At 42.8% G+C, this 22,746-nt stretch overlaps 2 protein-coding genes across 6 annotated transcripts; both read right to left on the bottom strand.

The window, feature by feature from the left end:
• Window positions 1–10,413: 10,413 nt before the first annotated feature.
• LOC148880666 (uncharacterized) lies at window positions 10,414–18,626 on the bottom strand. 3 transcript variants are annotated; one of them, XM_088962644.1, is made up of 6 exons: window positions 15,378–18,626; window positions 15,211–15,284; window positions 14,525–14,658; window positions 12,211–12,329; window positions 10,923–11,011; window positions 10,414–10,810 (listed from the first exon to the last, which is right to left on the bottom strand). In XM_088962644.1, the coding sequence occupies exon 1, from the start codon at window positions 18,224–18,226 to the stop codon at window positions 15,656–15,658; it is 2,571 nt and encodes an 856-aa protein (XP_088818770.1). In that variant the 5' UTR covers window positions 18,227–18,626; the 3' UTR covers window positions 10,414–10,810; window positions 10,923–11,011; window positions 12,211–12,329; window positions 14,525–14,658; window positions 15,211–15,284; window positions 15,378–15,655. The 3 variants fall into 3 exon arrangements, with proteins under 3 accessions (XP_088818770.1, XP_088818769.1, XP_088818768.1); XM_088962643.1 differs by lacking the exon at window positions 14,525–14,658 and having other exon boundaries at window positions 15,378–15,517; window positions 15,660–18,626; XM_088962642.1 differs by lacking the exon at window positions 14,525–14,658.
• Window positions 18,627–19,322: 696 nt separating this feature from the next.
• LOC148880665 (cell division cycle 20.5, cofactor of APC complex-like) lies at window positions 19,323–22,349 on the bottom strand. Of its 3 annotated transcripts, none has more exons than XM_088970616.1 (8): window positions 22,070–22,349; window positions 21,787–21,902; window positions 21,505–21,687; window positions 20,907–21,176; window positions 20,583–20,685; window positions 20,167–20,483; window positions 19,732–19,896; window positions 19,323–19,619 (listed from the first exon to the last, which is right to left on the bottom strand). In XM_088970616.1, exons 3-8 carry the CDS (start codon window positions 21,622–21,624, stop codon window positions 19,476–19,478), a joined length of 1,119 nt encoding a protein of 372 aa, XP_088826742.1. In that variant the 5' UTR covers window positions 21,625–21,687; window positions 21,787–21,902; window positions 22,070–22,349; the 3' UTR covers window positions 19,323–19,475. The 3 variants fall into 3 exon arrangements, with proteins under 3 accessions (XP_088826742.1, XP_088826594.1, XP_088826664.1); XM_088970468.1 differs by having other exon boundaries at window positions 21,780–21,902; window positions 22,070–22,286; XM_088970538.1 differs by having other exon boundaries at window positions 19,323–19,582; window positions 21,780–21,902; window positions 22,070–22,286.
• Window positions 22,350–22,746: the final 397 nt, after the last annotated feature.

Genomic DNA, 22,746 nt, shown 5'->3' with positions numbered 1-22,746 from the left:
GGTTAAACCCTCTCCTCAGGGCGGACGCCTTCACCGAGGAGAATCCTCCCAACTTCAAGACCCCTCCAAGAGCCAGGCCTCATCCCCGGGCCGGAGGAAAAGAAAAATCACCCCCGCCTCGCAGCATGCCGGCGGGTTGGGAACCTCGCCCGCCAAGTCAGCACCTCAACACTCCAAGTCTGAGCTCCTGCCCATGGAGAACCGATTCAGCGTCATAGCGGCGGACCACCAATAGTCCGGGCCCATCGAGCTCGGCAACACCGAGGCCAGCAGCGCCAGTACCAGGATCACTCAGCAACGAAGACGTCGGCGGAGTCGCCGAACTACCACCCGCATCCTGACCGAACTCCGAGGTAAAGAAGAGACAAGCTTGGACGAGGTAAAAGCTGCCCCTATTCTCTCAGTCCCTTCCCCCCTCTCCCCGGAACTCCTTGCAGTCCCCATGCCCAGAGATTTCAAACTCCCCCCTTTGGACAAGTATGATGGGTCCTTCGACCCCAACGACCACGTCGATGCCTTCCAGTCCCAAATGCACTTGGCAAGGGCCAGTGAATCATGCATGTGTGTGGCCTTCACCACCACCTTCAAGGGGTGGCCCGCACCTGGTACAGGAACCTGGCCCCTGAGTCGATAAGAAGTTGGACCTAGTTCGTGCAGGTCTTCACCGCACACTTCGTTACTAGCAAGCGGTGCCCTAGAACCAAGGAGAGCATCTTTAGAGTAGTCCAGAGGGAAGGAGAGTCCATTTGGGGCTACATCAAGCGGTTCAATGATGTGTGTTTGCAGATACTGCGACTGGACCCCGCGGTGTAGCTTGCGGCAGCCAAGAGAGGAGTGTCACACAAGGAGTTCAAGTGGCACATGGTAGTTAGCCAGCCCGCGACTGTATCTGAATTCCTCAAACTCGCGGATAAATTCATGAGAACAAAGAAAGAGATCAACCAGAGAACCGAGAGCGGGATCGAGAAAAGAAAGAGGGAAGGCGAGCCCTCCAACCCAGATGACAAGAGGAGGAAAGATCCAGCTCGGGAGACGAAGTCGAGCCAGCTATTCCGAGCTCCCTTAGCAGCTCGAACGGACTACACACCCTTGAGCACGAAGCAGGCTGAGATCTTGATGACGATCAAAGACGCCTCATACGTAAAGTGGCCACCTCACCTAAAAGGGAACCCCAATGAGAGGAACAAAAACTTATACTGCAGTTTCCATAGAGACCACAGTCATAGTACCGAGCATTGTAATAATCTCCAAGATGAGACAGAGGGAGCCATCCATCGCGGGTACTTGAGAAATTTTGTACAACATAGCAATAATAATAATAATAATAATAATAATAATAATAATAATAATAATAATAATAATAATAAAGTCTAGCGGCAGATCAGCCGAGTCCTGTTTGGGAAACCATCCACGTAATAATGGGAGGTTCGATGGTTGTGGGTTGCACTTCAGCAGCAGCCCAAGCGTCAGTTCGCGAAGCTGCTTGAGAAGAGCAGAACCCTCCAAAGAGGCCAAAGATGGAGGAACCGATTTTCTTCACGGAAGACGATGCGCGAGGGGTCCACTACCCCCACGATGATGCGCTTGTCATCAAACTAAGGATCAGCGACTTCGAAGTTAGGTGCGTGCTTGTTGATTCAGGTAGCTCGGCGAACATTCTCTTCAAGTCGGTGTTTGACCAGCTTCAGTTGTAGAGAAGTAAGCTGAAGCCCGCAAACACTCCTTTGGTGGGCTTCAGCGGAGAGGAAGTCAGGCCCTCGGGAAAACAACAATACTAGTGGAAATCGGCACATGGCCCTATGCGGTCAGACTCAACCATGATTTCTTGGTGGTTGCCACCCCCTCCCCATACAATGCGATAATAGGGTGGCAAATCACTCATGTCCTACGGGCAGTGGGCTCCACCTATTACTTGGAAATGAAGTTTCCTACAAACTTCAGTGTGGGGGTAGCGTGGGATGACCAGCTTGAGTCCCGCAAGTGCTATGTTGCCGCCTTGAAGGGAAAAACCAAGGTGGTCGATGACCTCGAATTGGAGTGACGTACGGAGCAAGGCGAAGAACGAGCTGCGCCCACAGAAGAAACGGTCGCGATCCCAACTTCAGTTGCGGACCCAACTCGGACGCTACAGATCGGTGCTTCCGTCCAGGAACCTCTACGAACCGAACTGGTGAGTTTCTTATTTCAAAATTTAGATTTTTTTGCATGGTTCGCTTCCAATATGTCCGGTATTAACCCTAGCCTTATAACTCACAAACTTAATACTGACCCTGTAGTCAGACCCATTAGACAAAAGAAACACAACTTAGCCCCAGAACACTGGAGGGTGGTCGACGAGGAGGTCAAAAAGCTCATTGCAGCAGACTTCATAAGGGAAGTTCACTACCCGAGTTGGGTAGCCAACCCAGTGCTGGTAAAAAAGGCAAACAACAAGTGGTGCATGTGCATCGACTACACTGACCTGAACTGAGCCTGCCCGAAAGATTGCTTCCCCCTCCCCAGAATTAACCGCCTAGTGGACGCGACCTCGGGACACGAGTTGCTAAGCTTCTTGAACACCTACTTGGGCTACAACCAAATCAGGATGGACCAGTCCGATGAGGAAAGAACCACCTTCATAACCGAGTTTAGCCTGTACTGCTACAAGGTCATGCCATTCGGACTGAAGAATGTTGGGGCGATCTTCCAAAGACTTGTGAATAAACTGTTTCAGCCCTTAATTGGCACAAAGATAGAATGTTATGTAGATGACATGGTCGTCATGACACAATTTTCGTATGAATTAATACAAGACTTAGATTCTATCTTCCAAATTCTGCATCAATTTAGCATAAAACTAAACCCAAACAAGTGTGTCTTTGGTGTCACATCGGGTAAACCCGGACAAGATAAAGGTCATCCTAGATATGAGACCACCCTGAAAAGTAAAAGAGGTTCAGAGGCTAAATGGCTGCATAGCCGCCCTGAGCCACTTTATGTCCAAGTCGACAGACCACTGCTTGCCTTTCTTTAAAGCAATTAAAGGCAAAGGGTTCGAATGGACCCAAGACTGCCAGCTCACGTTCGACGAGCTAAAGAACTACCTCGCTAGTGTGTCAGTCTTAACCAGGCCCGAGGAGGGCAAGGTTTTGGAACTATACCTCTCGGCAAGCGGCGAGGTGGTCAGTTCGGTACTAGTAAAAGAAGTAGATCGGGTCTAACGACCCATCTATTATGTTAGTAAAATTTTGCAAGGAGCAGAGGCGGGATACCCGCAGACAGAAAAGCTGGCATACACACTGATAATTGCAGCTCGGAAACTCCACCCATATTTCCAGGCTCACACTGTCATCGTCTTGACTGACAAACCTCTGAGGCAAGTCTTACTCAAGCCAGAGGTTTCCAGTCGGTTGACGAAGTGGGCCATCGAGCTCAGCGAGTACGACTTCTAGTATAAGCCATGAACTGCTATTAAGGCCCAAGCCTTAGCAGATTTCATCACCGAGTGCACGTTCAGCCCCGAAGTTCCTAGGTCGGTTGAGCCCGAGATCCCTAGTTTGGGTGAGCCTGGGGCTCCCAAGCCAATAGAGTCCGAACCCCATGAAGTAGCAGCCAGGGTGGCATCTCTCCTAGTTAGGCCAAACGCGAACTGGGATGAGGAGCCCTGAATCCTTCATGTAGATGGCTCCTCGAACCAATAGGGCAGTGGAGCTGGAGTAGTCCTACGCGGCCCGAGTAGCACGAAATTGGAATACGCGCTACGCTTTGAGTTCGCGACATCCAACAATGAGGCAGAGTATAAGGCATTGATAGCGGGGCTGGCCCTAGCACAAAAGGTAAGAGCGAAACACATAGTTGTCTGCAGCGATTCCCAGTTTGTGGTCAACTAGGTTACGGGCGAATACAAAGCACACGACCCAACTATGATCGCCTACTTGGCAAAGGTAAAGGAGGCTCTGCTCAATTTCCAGTCACACTTCATTAAGCAAATCCCGAGGTCAGAGAACACTGAGGCCGACACCTTATCCCGGTTAGCCAGTATCAATCACAATGCCATGAGAACCGTGTACATAGAGGACTTACCTCGGCCTAACATTATCGGTGAGGCAGAGGAGGTCGCTCCTGTCCTTGAAGCAGAGCCGAGCTGGATCGACCCACTCGTGAGCTTCTTGCTTGATGGGACCCTCCCTGCGGACCGCAATGGAGCCAGAAGGGTACAACGCCAGGCAGCCAAATATGTCATAATAGGCGAACGGCTGTACCGACGGTCCTACATGCTCCCCTACCTGCGTTGCTTGCGACCTACTGAAGCTGAGCTCATACTCCGTGACACTCATGAAGGTCTGTGCAGCAGACACTTGAGAGGCAGGGCCCTCGCCCAGAAGGCACTTCGGCAAGGGTACTACTGGCCAACGATGAAGATAGAGGCCATCGAGCTCGTCGGAAAATGCGACAAGTATCAAAAGCATGCCAATATCCACCATCAGCCTGCCGCCAACCTCAAGTACCTCACCAGTCCATGGCCCTTTGCGCAATGGGGCATTGACTTCCTAGGGCCATTCCCGCCAGCAACAAGTGGAAGGAAGTTCCTAGTGGTGGCGGTAGATTACTTCACAAAGTGGGTAGAAGTTGAACCTCTCGCAACAGTTACAGCTCGAAACGTACATAACTTCTTTTGGAAGAACATAGTATGTCGCTTCGGGTTACCTTGGGTACTGATCTACGACAATGGCAAGCAGTTCGAGGACATCAAGTTTCAGGAATTGTGCCAAGATATGGGGATTCGGCAGAACTTCACATCGGTCGCGCACCCGCAAGCAAATGGTCAAACAGAAGTGATGAACAGAGCTATCCTCCGCGGGCTGAAAGCACGACTAGACCGAGTGTTCTATGGGCTCACCGAACTACGAAAAAAAATGCCACGGGAGAGACCTCCTTTAACCTCACCTACGGCACTGAAGCGGTAATCCTGGCGGAGATCGAAGTACCTACACTGCGACTAGAAGCATACGACGATTAGACAAACGGAGATGAGCTACATACCAACCTCGACCTATTGGACGAGGTAAGAGACCTGACGTACATTCGAACTGCAACTTACTAGCAAAGAGTAGCTCGGTACTACAATGCCAGAGTAAAAAAGTGGAACTTCCACGTTGGTGACCTGGTTTTCTGTAAGATCATGGCACCCAAGCCCGGCATGGGCAAACTTGGACCGAATTGGGAAGGGCCCTACCAAGTAAAGAGGGAACTCGGGGGAGCATACGAGCTCGAAACATTAGAGAGCAAACAAGTACACCGAGCATGGAACGTCGTTAACTTAAGACAATACTACCTATAAATTACTAAGCGAAGTGGACTTGGAGTCACCATCAGAGCCTGAGGATGAGAATGACGAGCTAACAAGGACCTCTGCACCATAAAACTTGGTCACCTCTTCATGGACACGCAAAGGCAAAACGATAACGAGCTAAACATTGTTTAGCAATATGGTCAGTTCAACAATATAGTCAGTTCAGGAAAAAGAGGATGACAACAAATTAGTCAAAAGAATGTTTCATTACAAAACACTCTATTTACATTCCCAAAAAAAAACTCTCTATTTACATCCCCAAACAGTTCGACAATCTCAGTCCTCACCCTCGGAAGGCACGTCAACGATACCCGAGGGTCTTGCCTCATCCTCGGAATTCGGTTCACCATCAGCCGCGTTGGCTATCTCCTGAGTAATGCATGAAGTGGTTATGGCGCTGATGTCAAGCTCGGGGTACGTATTCCTGATCATCCATCAGCTCAGTTTAAAACCCCTTCTGTACGAGCCCACCATCAGGTCGTCAAAGCGCGGTGAGGCAATATAGTCTTCAACGGCCTTCTTCTTGACATCCTCGATGCCCTGAGAAAAGATCTCTGTCTTCTCCCTAATATCCTCTTGAAGGTATTCGACTTGATGCTGCAAGTCCAGCCTCAAGTCCACCATATGCTTCACCGCCACTCCCATGGACTCGGTGTCCCTCTGAGACCTCGCCAGCCTGGCCTATGTAGCACGAGGAGCCGCTTCAATAGCGTGGAAAGCCTCATCAGCAGCTCGTGCCAGCCACGAGCTCCTCTCCGCTTGGGCCGCTAAGGCATGGATGGAGGAGTTGACATACCAAGAGGAAAAATAACGAAAATGAGCAACAACGAGGAAGGTAATGACAAGGAGCCCAACAAAAAGTCGCTGACTTACCACCATGGCATGAGAGGCAGCACAGCTGGCTATATGGTTCAAAGGAAGCTTGGTCCAAGTCGCAAACTCCTCGGGGTAAATGGCCTCCCTACTTTTTTGAAGAGCGTGGTGCGGCGACAACACGCTCCTGAACTTGCCTTGGCCTCTCGAGCCTGAAGGCCCAACTCGCATATAAGCAGTCTCGGTGTAAGGAGCCCCCGTATAAGCGGTCTCAGTATAAGGAGCCCCCGTATAAGTAGCCTCGGCATAAGGGGCCCCTGCCGCTTCTTGTACGGGAGGGGCCATCTCTGGCTCCCTGGGTGGATCCGTTGGCGGGTAGCCTGGCACCTCGGGCTCCGCATCTTGGGGCAGTTTGGCACGAGTCCACTTGGCAACTTGCTTCCTCCTCTTCATGGCATGAAACAAGTTCCCACTACGAGTCTTCTCTACGCCCATCTAACCTGCACAAAGAGCTTGGCGTTAGAAAAAAACAAAAGAACAAAAACCAAAACAAAAGGCAAGCCTCTAAGCGCAATGAACCTACCTGAACTCAGGCCGGCCTGGATGAGCTTGGCCTCCATCAGATAATGGTGGCATTTTAGCCCAAGATGGACCCATTATCGGAGGCCCTTCGCCATCTCCCTATCTAACATAACACCGGCATCGGGGGCAGTCATCCCCCATTGGGTCTGGAACGGCCACCCTATTGCACTTCGCACCCTGAAGTAGTCTCGTTTCCATGTCGGGACCTTGTTGGGAAGATCATGTAAAAGCTTGAAACCCAAGTGAGGAGATAGGTAGTACGTCCGCCTACACCCGGGAAGGGAACCCGGTTGCTTCTTAAGCATCAGAATGGAGGAAAAGATCTCAAGGTCTAAAGTCAAAATCTATTCACAGAAGAGGGAGATAGTCCCAACTATATTTCGGATAGAATTCGAGTGGAAAGGTAGGCGCAACCTAGCGGCGAGCTGCTCCTGGAATATCATGATCTCGTCAGAACCATGTTCCCAAGGGAACTCGCCCGAGGGTATAAAGTAGGTATACTCCCTAGGCATGTTAAACTGGGTGATAAGGGAGTAAAGCCCCTCAGGCATCATGGTTGAGGGCCCAAACTTGTCCAACGTCCAACCTCGACGGGAGGAGGACGCCAAACTACCCGAGGCGACTCGACCTACAGGTTCAAACTCTTCCTTGAGCTCCTCCTCGAGCTCTACCTCGGGTTCACTAAGGCTGTCGGGGGTTGTAGCTCGGTTTGTAGAACCTACATCTGACCCCCTCACTAAGGCTGTCGGGGGTTGCAGCTCGGTTCATAGAACCTACATCTGACCCCCTCGAAGAACTGTCTGAGCTATCCGAGCTAGACATCGGGAAGAAAAGAATACCAGGGAGAAAAGCACCGACTCACCCGGAAAAAGCAAACGGATTACAGAAGGTTGACGCGAGCTAAAAAGACTTGGATGCGAGCTCAAGAAGCAAACGCAGGAGACTGGCAATGGAAAGTGACTGGGGGTCCCCCACCATTTATACCCACTGTGACCAAAAATCGATGGTTCTGATCGAAGCAAATCCAACGACCCACGATCAAGCTGACTGCACGTCTCCTAAGACCGAGACGTGACTGGTCGCATGTCTTTCGAAACTGAAGCAGCGTCGGCGCACGTCTCCCCACATTAAAGGCAGCAACAGTGCATTTTTCAAATTTGAAATAACGCCCGCTGCCACGTCTCCCAGCCGCACATTTTTTAAATTTTGAAATAACGCACGCTGTCATGTCTCCTAGCATTTAAAGATGGACTGGCGTGTACCTTGACTTTTTTTGGCGCTCGAGAAACCCAGAGATCTCCTGACAAATGCACACTTCGCGCTATTAGTCAAACAGTTTGAAGTATGGGTCAAATCCACCCGCCACCTCGCAAACTCCCCATGCTAGAGCAAGCCCCTTAGCGCGAGTGGGGGGCAATTGATGAAGGAAGATTTCGCCCGACCTCCTGACCACCCAACACGTGGCAAAAGTAATAGCTCGGCATGGCAGTACACTCGAGGCGCGAGCTACGAGAGGAGGAACCAGTGGTTCGAGCTCCCCAAAAGGAGCCCGAACTCCCCCTTTGACTTCGAGCCTTACAAGGAGCGCAAGGGGCAAAAAACCCGAATTGGCCCGCTTCAAGGCAGTTCGGGCCACACCTCTACCCGAACTCAAGACTTCGCCTCGCACACCACTCTAGCACTTCGGCTCCAGGCCGCCGAACTGAACAACCATGCCTGACACCAAAGGAGTTCGTATCCTGAGGAGGCGCACCTAACTGACTTAGGATCTAACGCTTGACAGTCGCACTTCAACGGCCACCTGCCACCACCACCTCCAGTCACAGAGATGGCTTCGACAAAGAGAGCAGTGGCGGTTGTCTGCCCCGGCAAAGGTGATGACACCCAAACTGGTAGAAGTGCAGAGGTAATGATGCCTGACCTGACAGGAGCTTGGGAGTGAGTGCGCGAAGTGGTTATAAAAGGCTCTCTTCCCCCCAAGGAGGAGGTATGTGAACTTTGCGCAATCTGGTTTATTATCTTGCCTTTGAGGATACTAACTTGAGCTTTGGAGCACTCTCATCGGGTCCCTCCCCGGAGATACTTGCTTTCTTTCCCGTTTCAGGCACCTTCTGCTCCTGCTAGAGGCAAGATCATTGACAGTTAGGACCGACTGGATTGCGCACCATGAGATAGGCTTTAGGATGTGTGCTTTTAAAACCCAAAAGCATAAAGTCCCAATTTCAGGCTTTGTGCTTTGGGATTTAAAAGCATATGGTTAAAGAAGCCTGCTAGTAAGTTCATAATAAGTAAGTGATAAGTTCCTTGATCTTAATGACATCAAATCAATTACCTGCTTGAAAGATTCAGAATTTGGGATGCAACAAAAACTTCTTAAACATTTAATGGAATGCAGGGCTATTCCAAGATAATTTATCATTGATTTTTCAGTTTTTTTAGGTAGAGAGAGAGAGAGGGAGAGAGAGAGATTGATCCTTTGTTCATCTACTGTGACTTGCAGGGCAGACTGGCTCTGATCCTGTATAGGTGGAACCGTGGAAGGACTGCGTTAGTTGTCCTAGAGACAAACATTGAAGGCCAGCTGGTTTTGTTTCTCAAACCAGAAAGTCCAGTAATTCAACAGCATGCTTTTGGTTTCCAGTTTTGGAAAAATCATATAATAAGAACATGTTTTCCATGTTTTTGTATTAAGAACTATTTTGTTTTCAAACCAGCTGGTTTTGTTTTGTTTCTGGAATTCACAACAAGAAAAATAATTCACATTAAAGAACACCCCCTTAGCAACGTGTTGCTGTTGCAAATGTTCTTTTGGCTCAGTTTGGAAGGAGTGCAAATACAAATATGTACAGCGCAAAGCCTTATATTTTGTATTTCTAAATCTGCATTTACACTATATATTTGTATTTGTACTCTTCCCAACCTTTGGCTCAGTTTGAAAAAAGTACAAATACAGATTTTTAGAGTGCAAAACCTTGTATTTTGTATTATTTTGTATATATTTACACTGTACATATTTGTATTTATACCCTTCCAAACTGAGCCTTTGGAAATAGACCCTTTTAACAGTTCTATCTGCTCTACAGCCTACACGGTAAGTATTCTACGGTATACAGGCGACTTCAGCATCACTTGGATAAAATTTTGCATTTTACAGGGTCTTGAGGTGAGACTTTGTTTTTAAAATAGACACTCAATCCGGGTTGTTCATACAATTGCTCAGGAAGCCAAAAAGAAAAGGGAAAAAAGGATGATTCGAGATGGTTTGATGAGCCTTGTACATGACTTTTGGATATTTATAGACGGTAGGTAGTTCAGATGGTTAATGTTTTCTTCATGGTTTTTAAAACTGACCCAGAGACTGAACCGGTCAGGGGTCCGGTTACCGGGTCAAATGGTCCGACTGTTCAACCTGTTCTGACAAAAAATAAAAAAAAATGGTCAAAACCATTCAAACGGTTAACCACCCGGGTCAGCGGTTGGCTGACCAAAATCAACAGTTTTGGAGAAAACCAAAACTGGTCACCTGACCGGTTCCCGGTTTTTCCAGTCCGACCGTTCAGTCCGGTTTTGAAAACCATGGTTTTCTTAAATGTTTTGCTTTAAAAAATGCATGATACAGGCAGTAAAAGAATACCAGTTTTTTTTTTTTAATTATACACTTAATTTTAGAACATTACGCTGAAAGGTGAACAAGTAACTTTCCCTTCACATCTTAAAGCATTTCTCTCTCCAATTTAAAAGAAATGAAAAGAGAGAATAATGTAGTAATTTTGTAGAATTACAACCTTTTTTATAGAATTAGAATTTGGATGCTGGATCAACTACTGGTCATTGCTGAAACATATACATTTCTTGCTTAATCAATCAAAAGTAACATTTGCGGATCTTGCAGTTTGATTAGATGGGTGCTTTGATAAACTTTTTCCAAACTTGGGTCTAAGTGAGTGAAAAGAAGTGAGTCCACCCTTCTGACCATGCAACAGTTGCCTCCATACAGACACCTTGCAAATTTTTGAGGCCACAAGATCGAATTTGTGCACCAGATATAATTTTACCATCTTTCTTTGCCACACCATAGAGATCCTGAATTAAAAAGAAATAGTTCAGTGTAATAAAAGATAAAAACTACAAAAAAAAAAAACAAAAATGACAGAAAACATATTCAAAAGTTCAATTGTCAAAGGAACAAAACTACCTTGCGCAAATCAAAGATGGTAGCAGTAGCAGCTATGGTAGATCGATAAAAAATAAAACAGGAAGTATTATGGCAATCCATCCTATGGCCTGCAAAACATGATTTCATGTTAGTCAGAATCTTAAGAAATATTTTGGTTGCTGACTTCCTCCATGTTCAGTCAGCATCAAATAAACATGGGTGTAACATTGGACGCAGAAGGGATTTGTAAAGTTGCAAACCATGAAGCCTACGTTGGAACTAGTTGAACAAGTAGAAACAGACAACTGGTAAAGCAGTACAATTACATCCAGAAAAGCTGATTATGAATAATTGCGCAGGGTGATTTACCAAACAAAAATTGCACATGGTGGTGCAGTCATTTAGCAAAGAATCAAATGCATAACATTCATTTCAAGGGAAGGGAGATGTGTGTGTTGCTAACCAAGACAATGGGTCTTTGCGATTCCCATGTAAAGGGTGTCCTCATTTTTATCATACTCAACTGAATGGCAAGTATGCTAATTCTGTAGTCATAGGCCATTTCATTACCTTTATGCATTTCCTTTGTTTGGAAAGAATCCTAAGACCTGAGAGCTGAGATGAAACTAACTTCACTGCTCTTATGTTCTAATGATTGGATTCATAGTAATAGTAAACATAAGGGCAAATGGGCAATAACCTGTTTACAGTTGATATGGGCATGCAGGTTGTTCAGGAAAGAAAGAAGAAGGAATTTACATAAACTTTAGATGACCTATCCTATTTCTGGGTAAAAAAAAAAATTAATGAACTTAAATTGACTTTAAAATAATTAGTTATTCATTGGAGCATGCAACTGGGACCAATAATTCTCTCGACAACTTTTGGAAAATTTGATAAGGTAAATAAACTTCCTTAGAAAATAAGGTATGTAAAAATGAATTGCTTATCCACATAAGCATGGGATCAATTCCCATGAATCTCATTATTTAGACACCTAAGCTGAAGTTTTTCAGTCCTCCCAGATTTTCAAGCTAGCGAAGGCAATCAAGTACTATTTGAACAAGCCACTAGGTTATAACTCCTAATATTAATGTGATTATGCAAGGTACTTTGTCATCAGTCATTACCAGCTGGGAAATTGCGCATACAATCATATAACAATCACATCAACCAAGAAATCCAGCTACGTATGAAAAGACATTATACAGCCATAAGTAAATAATATTACTTCCTACGCCAAACAGTTTCCTAGAAAAGACATACAACAGTGGTCTAACAATGTTTAAATCAAAATAATTTTTCCCTAGAAAATGGAGATTGATACCTCTAAATCCAGAGAGAATAGCAAAAGTTGTCATGAAATTCTACGATGCAGTTCTCCAAATAGATACCAACCCAGTGGACAATAGTTGAGAGCACTTCACTATTCATAGAGATTCAGTTCTGCAAAATAAGTTAAATGACTGAGAATACTTAAATTTTGAGTTTTGCTATATATATGACCAAATCTAATCATGACAGCAAATGAAGATATTCTACCATTACTGGGTAAACAAGAAAATGGTTTAGACCAATTACTTGAAGGAGATATCATTCCATTCAGTAAAAAACCTAGAAGTGGGCAATATTTCTGGAGAGTTGAAACCAAGCACCACTAAAGTGGTTTGTTTATAAGTTTCAATAAATTAGTTTTTAAAGTTTAGACCCATAGAACCTTCCAAATCAAGGTTAAATAGATTTCAACCCTTTAAATAAAACACAGTTCTATTAAAAAGGGCTTATTATTTGATAACGAAAATTAGTTTTCAACAGAATATTCAAATGATACAAACTTATGGTACCAAGCTTCAAAACACCATAAAATCACAAACCTGTAATCTTCTACACTTCTTTATGTAAATTGCCTGACAAGTTGACAATTATTATATACAATACTGTCCTCTAGTTCTTTTAAATATGAATTTCTAGTGTTTGTTTGTTATTTGACTTGTACAAAAATGTTATTATAGCAAATTCTAAGCATAGCCTCATTATTGTTCTTTTAGCAATGCATGAAGCATATTCATGTAAATTTCTTTAAAATATTTATGCATGTTTTGACCTTTAGTCAGAGTTCCAAACTTCAACTGGGAAGCCAAAACTTTTACTAAAGTTTAACTCAAACTCAACCTTCTAACAATCAAAATAAATGCATAAATTAAACAAATAAACTTGACCTTAAAGTTTTAATAAATTCTATCATATTTGAAATGTTTTTAAAGTCTCATTTCAATCCTTGATTGCAGCCAGCACATCCTGATAAAGTAGTATGATAAAAAGATGCGACAGAAAACACAACTAAAAAAAATTATGAACAGAAAAGTCTGGACAACTTGGACCGAAATATCAAATTATTATTCTGAACTGTAGTATAAGAAAGAAAAAGGATAACCATGAATTGAAGGGATCATGAGTTTGAGAAATGCAAAAACAAGTTGGGCAGAGAGCTCATTCAGAGATGCTTATAATAAATAGTAAGTTACAAGGTTATCCACTCAAGAATAAATTGAGACAAATAGATAAAAATGGGCAACTCAACATACTGATTGTACGAAAAAATGATGTACAAAAGAATATGTGCCTTAGATCCCATAGGCAAGAAGGTCAATCTCTAATGCTTAACCATGCTTTCTTCTTTACATTTTTTCCATTTAACAGTCTATCCCCCATGGGGCATTCCCCAAAATAGCTGAGGTCTTTCTGCTATTTGTTTGGCACTTTGGCTAGCGCATCAGCCAGCCAAGTGAACTGTTTCATTTCGCTAGATCAATTTTTATTGAATATATAGTATACAAGGGTTTTGAGAAGATTAAAAAAAAAAGAAGGATAAAAGAGTTCTGTTATTTTTTCAAAACTCTCTCCCTCCCTTTCACATTAAATAGAGCCCCTTGATCTTTTTCTCTCTATATCATATTTTTATTAGTATAGAATCATACCCTTCTTTTGTTGATAATTCAACATGAAATTTTTTTCCAGGTAATTTGACATGAAATTGCTCTATTAAATATTATATTATTGCCTTATGTTTGAAGTACTAAAACTGGTATATTTAAAATGTTAGTCTTATTGCCTTATGTTTGAAGTACTAAAACTAGTATATTTAAAATGTTAGTCTTTTAGATATGATGATTTGCCATGTTCTTGAGAGGAAAATTAAAGTTACTTTTTAATCAGTAAAGAAAATTTAATGTCATTAGTGAAGACGTCGTTACTTCTCAATTTATATACATGCTAATTGGTATATATAAGTTATAACTAAGGAAATGACCTAGAATTTAGTTTTCTTTTTTTTTTGTAAAGTTCTATTGCTTAGGTGATGCCTAGACACCCACCTACGCGACTAGGCATTTCACCATTGCCTAGAATCACCAATATGCCTTAACAACTATGTACAACTTGTTCAAAGCTTCTTTCTACTTCCTCAAATAGAGTGAAGATTATGTGGAGGTGCACTATGGTGGATGTTCTTTGAATTGAATAGGAAGAGAGGAATAAAAAATATTCAATGGGAAGACATGAACCAAGGAAACAATCATTGAAAGCATTTCTGTTAATATAGTGCACTGGGAGAAAATTCTGGAGATTTTTACCCCCTTTACTTCAGATAATATTCTCAGAGGATTGCAGTGGATGACATCCCCAGCTATGGATAGATCCACAGTTTTATTGCAATGGCAGACTCCAACTGAAGACCAAGTTAAATTGAATTTTGACGGTTGTGGCTTCAGCAGTCCTGGGCTCTCAGGCATAGATAGGGCATTTAGAGATGGTCATGGGACTATATTGTCATATTTGATTATAACTTATTATTTAGGCTAAAACCAAGAAAAAGCAAGCACTTCAGGGTCATTTGGAAACTGATGTGGAATTGTGGATGAACTGAATGACTTATTCCTCTAAAATAATCAGACAAGAAAATATTTAGGGGTATAATAATCAATTCAACATGCTATCAGCCATTAAGGAGCTTACAACCTACTTATCCACTAAAAGACAAAGCAATAAATCATTCAGTTCAGCCATTCTAGCAGTTACTAAACAACCTAACAGTCCACCATGCGTCTTTTGATTGAAATTATTTCTAAGTGTAAAGTTATGGTTAACAAGGAATTCTTTCAGTTTTCTTTGAGAGATAGTTATCAAGGCCATTTACAATTATATACGCATCAGGTGTATATAGATGGAACCTTTGCTCCCACCATGGTAACATTCTCATAAGAAAACCAGTAAGGAGATACTGAACAGAGAGTAAAATAGGCAGGGAATTTGCGGGAAAAAACAGCACCTTATGAAAGCAAATGTTTTATAAACAGGATACTCATGAAGCCAGAACCCATGTGGGGTAGAGAAACAATTTGCCTGCAAAAAAACATAAGCCAGAACACATGTAAATCAAATATCTAGGAAATAGTCCATGGAACATAGATTATAGAAATGTAATAAGAAACATACTTGCTCGAGTGATATAACCTAAGATTTGAGGCAGGTCTGAGTACAAGAAAGTGCCACTTAAAAAATAGGGCAACCTTGCAAGGAATTATTTTGCAGAAGTTTGCTTTAAGCTCAAGATTAATGACTATTTCTGCTGCTACCTGAGGAACCAACTAATATCAGGATGAAATAATGTCATGATTCAAATTCTTGACTTTTGGGTCCTATTGACATTAGCAACATGGATCCAAAATAATGCCATGATTCCAATAGATGGGAAAAATTTTCTTCAAAGATCCTTACTCAAGCTTCGAAGGCTCACTTGTAAAATGTATTGGCTTAATATGCTCTGGAAGCATACCCCGTTTGGTGATACCCTCTGATATTAGAGTAGCTTCTCTTGAAAATCCTGAACTACATAAACCATTAACCAATGTGGTATACATAATTTCATCCAACATAATACCTCTTTGGGACATCTGATCACATAGTTTGAAAGTCTCTTCTATTTTTCCTCCTTTGATGAATCCATATGTCAATGTATTGAATGTGACAATATCTGGGACAATACCATTCCCCACCATTGTCCCTAGAAGCTCAGCTGCTTGTTGCATGTCACCCAGTTTACAATACCCATTAATCATGACAGTGTAAGTAAACTTATTTGGAGCTATTCTATATGCAATCATTTCCTGCAAAATGTTGCTAGCTCTGTCCATCTTGCCTAACTTACAATACCCATCAATCAATGCAGTGTAACAGAAGACCTCTGGTATCAAGCCTTCCCCTCTCATCTCATCAAGAAGGTCCTTAGATTCCTCAACATGGCCAATTTTGCACATTCCATGCATTAATGAATAGTACGTCCTAACAGTTGGTGTGATACCATTACTCTTCATTTCATCACGAAGCTTAATGGCCTCCAGAATCTCTCCAATTCTACAATACCCCCCAATTAGGGTATTATATACAATAGAATTCAGCTCCAAGTTTTGGTTGACCAACTCATTGAAGAGAATTTTCCCCTCTTCAACTCTCTTAGCTTTGCAAAATCCATCTATCATGATGCTGTACATCGAAAGATCAGGAACCGAGCCATCTCTTTTGCACTCATCCCAAAGACCAATAGCTTCATCCATTTTACCCATATCACATAGTCCTTGTAGCAGTGCACTATAAGTGAAAACATCGGGTTTAAATCCTTGCTTAATCATGCCTTCTTTCAACTTAAACCCTTCTTCCAACTTCCCCTCCTTGCAACATCCTGAGATCAGTGTGTTGTATGTGATCTTATCCAGTGCTAGTCCCCTCTCAAGCATCTCCTTGAGAAGTCTAACTGCTTTCTGCATATTACCACTTTCACAGAGTCCATGAATTAGAGAATTTGAGGTTATTGTATTGGCTGCAAACCCTTTCTCCAATAACATAAACCAAACATCAACTGCCTCAGAATGTTTCCCCACTTTACAAAGCCGACCAACCAGATTTGTCAGAACCCCATCGTTGGGCCTTAAATTCCTCCAAACCATCTCTCTCAAGAGCTGAAATGCAGTATCCAACCTAGATCGAAGACAAAGCCATTGGATAATTGAATTAAAGGCAAAAGGATTTAGGGAAACCCCTGCCGATAACATCTCCTCCAAAAGACACTCAGCCTGCTCCATCTTACCAACCTTGCATAAGCCTTTAATAAGTGAATTGTAGGTGACTGAATTTGGATAAATCCCCTTGGACACCATCACATCCCTCATTCTTGAAGCTTCACTAAAATTTCCCATTTTGCAGTACCCATCAATCATCGTGTTATAAACAACCTCATTTGGGGCAACCCCTCTGTCTGACATTTCCTTTAAGGCACGGTTTGCATCCTCAACCCTCTCAGATTTCATCAGACCATTTATAAGAATGCTATAAGTTTGAAGACTAGGATTCAGACCATTCTTAAGCATTTTCTCCTTGAACCTAAAAGCCTCATCTAAATTTCCTTTCTTCAAAAGCCCATCGATAACGGTATTATAAATCACTACGTTGGGAGATATTCCCGATTCCTCCATTTTAAAAAACAACCCGATTGCTTCTTCAATTTTCCCACCCTTGCAGAACGCATTAATTGCAATTCCATATGAGTAAACATCAAAGGAGAGACCTCTGTACAGAATCCCAAAAACTTCATAACTCCTCTCGAGCTCATTCACCTTCACAAGCGAGTCCAAAAGGAAATTGGACGTCTTCAAAGACAAAAATAGGCCATGACTCGTCAATAATTGAAACACATCAAAAGCAAGCTCCAATCCCAAATTCTTGAACTGGGTGCAGTAAACATGAACTAATAAATCAAATGTTGAAACTGCTGAATTTGAATCTATAACTGCCTGGGCAATCTCAAGATGCCTGTCATTTGGTTTCTCAAACAGAGCAGGTACATTGCCATCGATTAAGCGGATCAAAAGCAAGCGAGCGGGAAAAATGAGATTGGACCCAACAAGTAGATTGATGAGAATGCAATAAGATCTAACCGTGAAACGGAAACCAACCGACTGGGATGCGAATGTGAAGAAATTTAATGCTGTTTTTGGGTTAGTCGAGGACCGGAGCTCGAAGAAGATGTGATCGAAATGGTGAGGTGATAAATGAGACAGGGCTTCTCTGCATTTGGAGGTGTCGAGAGACTTGCTTGAAAGGATTGAAGTTACCTTATTTAGAAAGCGCTGATCGTATGGTGGCGGTGGAGTTGGAGCTGGTGGTTGTTTTGGGTGCTGTTCATGCTGCTGCTGAGAAGTGGAGGTGGCGCAGGATGAGCAGCGGATGAAGGAAAACACGAGAGGAGTATGTTTGGTTTCAACGGAAGTAGCAATTCTTCTCAAATCCATATATTAGAGAGAGATAGAGATAGAGAGAGAGAGAGAAAGAGATCCGGTTATTTGTTTTCAATTGTTAACAGAGGAGGGTTTCGGTGGAGGTGGCGGCGATGGCGATGGCGCCATGAGGGTTGAGTCTCTCTGGTCAATCGAGATTCGAGAGGAGTTGGAACTTGGAAGCGGCCACGCAGAGAGAGAGAGGGGAGGGGAGTCCCACACAAATTCTGCCCACGTCTACCCACGTAACATCGCAGCTACATGAAAACATCTCATCCTCCTAAATGGTATTATACAGGGGAGATATTCCCAATTCACGGGGTACTGTATTATAAGTAGACGTGAACAGAATTCTTCTAAACAGGTGATCCGGAGTCGGGGAAGGGGGTCTCCAACCACTTCCGCAAACGGGCATGACGGGAAGTGATTGGAGCATGGAGAGAGTTTCAGGTTCAAACCTCAATTTACAATAGGGTGAACCGGTGGGCCCTGGTGAAACCACATGCACATCCGATCCGTCCACTCTTTCCCGATTCGATATAATTTAACTACATGTTTATACATCAAAGCAATTTTAATTCATTTTGCTCAAATTGACCCAATCCGCGAATCCTATTCCACCCAACTTGAAAGAAAAAGGATTGGGGTCTCATATTTGGTAACCTGGACTTTTAGAACGACCCCACCCGAAAAAAAGTTGAATTAGGTTGAATCATGAATCAACTCGCTGACTCAATTGCCAGGTCTAATTATGATTATTTATATATCGTTAGAAGTTTTCACTTCTTAAATACGGGGCATATTGCTGGGTCGAGGCAGCCAACAATCGTCCCGAATCCAATTAACGCAGGTCTATGTCAGGTCAAAATGCTACGCCCATGCTGATCCCTGTAAGGTTTGGCACCTGACTGTACTATTGATTAAGGCTTAGTTTAGAAGGAGTAGGAGTGCAAAAACTTATATTTTATATATATTTATACAGTATATATTTGTATTTATACTCTTTCCAAACTAAACCTTAGGCTCCCTTTTGTATAAATACATAGAGTGCAAAACCTTAGGCTCCATTTGTATATATATTTGTACAAATATGTAGAGTGCAAAAAAATTCTATTGAAGCTATATGCTTTATTGAAACCATATGCTATTGAGCAAATATTGAAGCCATATGCTATTGAGCAAATATTCCAATTACATCTCCACCAGAGGAATTCCAATAAAGAAACTCCAAAAATTCTATTTCTATCGAACCCATATGCTTTATTCATCTTATCTGAAATCTTTTAAAAGAAAGCAGGCTATCCAGATCTGTCAATCTTGAATTGTCGGTCCGAGGTGGTCCAAATGTCTCCCAGAAGCGAAGAGTTTCATCTGTCTCAGCGGAAACCACAGTTAGTCCATCTGGGCTCTGCATAGACAAATAAGGAGCTTGAATGAGCTACACATCTGAGTTCATTGGAACTACCCTATTCTTAAAGGCTTATTCTGCTTTTGCTATGTAGAGATTTTTGTTCTCTAACCTGTGCAAGGTGCAAGACCCTAGACTCATGGCGTGGTGATGCTCCAATTTTTGACAAGGAGGGGTACTTCCACAAGCATAGCTTAGTTTGATCATGCTGGTGCAGGCTGAACCCATGGCCGCTCAAGATCTCATTGTGATGCCGATTCCACTGCAACCCACATACCTGTATGTGTATCATAAGAATGAAAACTTACTGACCATGAAGCACAAGAAACAAAGTATTAGGATCCCATCTTAGGTGGATTTTATCCAAGCAGATTTTCTGCATTGACAGACAACTACTGTTCTGTTCACAGTCTTATAGTTTGCAGGATCATTTGCTAAATGATAGACAATTCCCACTGGGGGTCTAATCCTACTATAACCTGATAAGAGCTCACAGAAAGAACCAAAACTAAAAGAAACACAAATGCACCACGACAGTAGAACTTACTTGCGCTTTGGTATCTATACTGTTAAGGCACTTCCCTGTCTGTGAATTCCATATTTTAATACACCGATCATTTGTACCACCTCCGGATGCCAGTATATTGAACTCATATGGACTCCATGCGAAGGCCTTGACCGCTGAATGGTGTTCCGTGAAACGATGCAAGAAACTGGATGATCTCATGTTGGAAGCTTCCCATATGTGGATGATATTGTCATTGCCCCCACTTGCCAATAGATTTCCCCTGCTTGACCATTTCAGACCACACACTTCTTCATTGTGTGCTCTTATGCAGGAAGTCAAATTCCTCCTTGATCTCACTGACAATGAGAGAGAGAGAGAGAGAGAGAGAGAGAGAGATTTGGTAATTTTATGAAATGATGGAGTAAATGGAAATGAATATGTCTAAATGTGAGTACCATCATGATTGATGATATATCTGTCACGGCTTCCTGATGTTAGATGGTGGCCATTCCAGGCAAGGATTCCAACTCTGTTCTCATGGCCTTCAAGTCTTCGCACCTGAATTGAAAAACAGTGAGAGTAGTTAAAAGAACCAAACAGAGATTGGAAGAAGCTACTTCTGGTACTTAGGGGTCGGTACATGTACATAATATGTCCAATAGGTCCATTTCTACACTCAGGAAGTATATGGATTTAATCTCCTATTGTCTACAAACCCACAAAAAGTAAATTAAACCAATCTTACCAAGCTAGGGCATAGAGAGAAAGAAAGAACTTACTAGTTGGGATGTTTCAGCATCCCAGAGCTGAAGCTCAGAGCAGGAGAGTCCAACTGCTAACATTTTAGCATTCTGAGACCATGCAACACTTGTGGGATAATCATCTTCACCATCTACTGACATCAGTTTCCGAGCCTTTCTGCTTTCAGCATTCCAGAGATATAATTCTGATCCCAAGGCTACAGCAAGAATATTGTTCTGCCCCCAGTCCATGATATTAAGGTAGTAATCATCTCTGAGCCTTGGTGCATCCAGGATCTTTGATTCTGACTGCACAGACCCACATATCGTGAACTAAAAGAATTAAAGAGGGGTAAAACAACAAAGCTTCAATTATTCTTTTTAAAATCTATCTAGATGGTTTCAGAAAACGGGAATCAATTGAGAGTTTGAGACTATCAGAAATCACTGTCCAGGAGTCGAATTATTTTCAAACACATTCCCCACTCATGAGATAACAAGCACCACAATCCCGAAGTTATACTGAGTATACAACTTCTCTGTTTTTTCTCGAAACGAACCAAAAAATAGAAGGCCAAAAATTTAGAAGTTTTCATGAAGAGTAATCGGCAACAAGGAAGAAATGTGAGATGGGCACCTTGGGAAACTGCCGAAATCGCTTGGCATTCTCCAACGACTCCAGCTTCTCCTGCTGCGTACTATCTGTTGTACAAAGGGATCTTCTACAGGTTTTTGGGCTTCCTCTGAAAACCAGCATCCGAAAAGGCTTCCCTTCAGAATCTAATGTCAGATTCTCCTCCACCCTTTTCCGGTACAAATCCTGTCTCGAACAATAACAAACGTTCTTGTTTAGTAACTTGAAGAAAACAGGAAACCCTTCTGCCAAGTTCAAGTGAAAGAGATTAAAAGGACATTGAACTTTGAATTGGCGGATGAATCGAGCATCGAGCCACTGCTTTCTTTTGTAGTGCTTGTCAGCAGGCTGCGGACATGATCAAGATCCATCAAACTTCTGTTTGGTATGAAACGATCACCCTTGAAAAACAGAGGTCAGAGAGAACCTATTACTGTGTGTCAAAAACAGAAAAACCGGAAATACAAGAATTCAAGAAAAATATCAAATAAACGAAAATATTGAGTGCTGAAACTTTTTGCACTGAAAGAACTGCAGAGATGTGAAGAAAGAAGGAAAAGCTTGATACCGGAAAGTCGTATTTCATGGGACTACTCAGAAGCCGACGCGGAGAATACCAATCCAACTCTAATCTCCACATTGCACGGTTTCGTTGCTTGATCGGCGGGCACCAATCACAAAACCAACTGAAGCGATGAAGTTGGATCTTTTCTTTAAATGCTACAACGAGAAAAATGCACCCACCATGAACAGATTTCCTGTTCAGATGGTCTTTCTCCCGCCAAAGTTCTCATTTGCAACGGAAAATGACCGTTTGTCACTGTTTTCCCATGTCTAAACGTTGTCCCGATATGCCGGTACGGTAATAAGGGTATAAGACGAGTCTCTTCCGCACAACCGACGCATCGAATAAAATCAACGGAACATCTTTCCTTTATTTATTTATTTTCTGGTGAAATATAAATAGCTCCCCTGAGGTTTTTGATGATCATAAAAGCCTCCCTTGTAAGTATGTTAACTTCGGTGGAGGTTTCAACAATTTACCTCAAATATAATTTGATCCTTAAATTATAGTTGTCTTGTGATAAACAAGTAAGTATCAAGGAGTTAGCTCCAAAGAAAATGTGGTAATATATAGCAGTATTATACACTAAAATCATCATGAAAACCTTCCCCAAATAGCTGCCCTTTATCAAATTTTGGAGGACATGGAGAGTTTTGGCATAAAAAACCTAGGCAGTTATG

Source organism: Nelumbo lutea, chromosome 1 (assembly GCF_056320005.1).
Source record: "Nelumbo lutea isolate HS-2025 chromosome 1, American lotus-T2T, whole genome shotgun sequence".
In the NCBI taxonomy this organism is placed as follows: domain Eukaryota; kingdom Viridiplantae; phylum Streptophyta; class Magnoliopsida; order Proteales; family Nelumbonaceae; genus Nelumbo; species Nelumbo lutea.
This window is presented reverse-complemented; position numbering and strand designations above follow the sequence as displayed.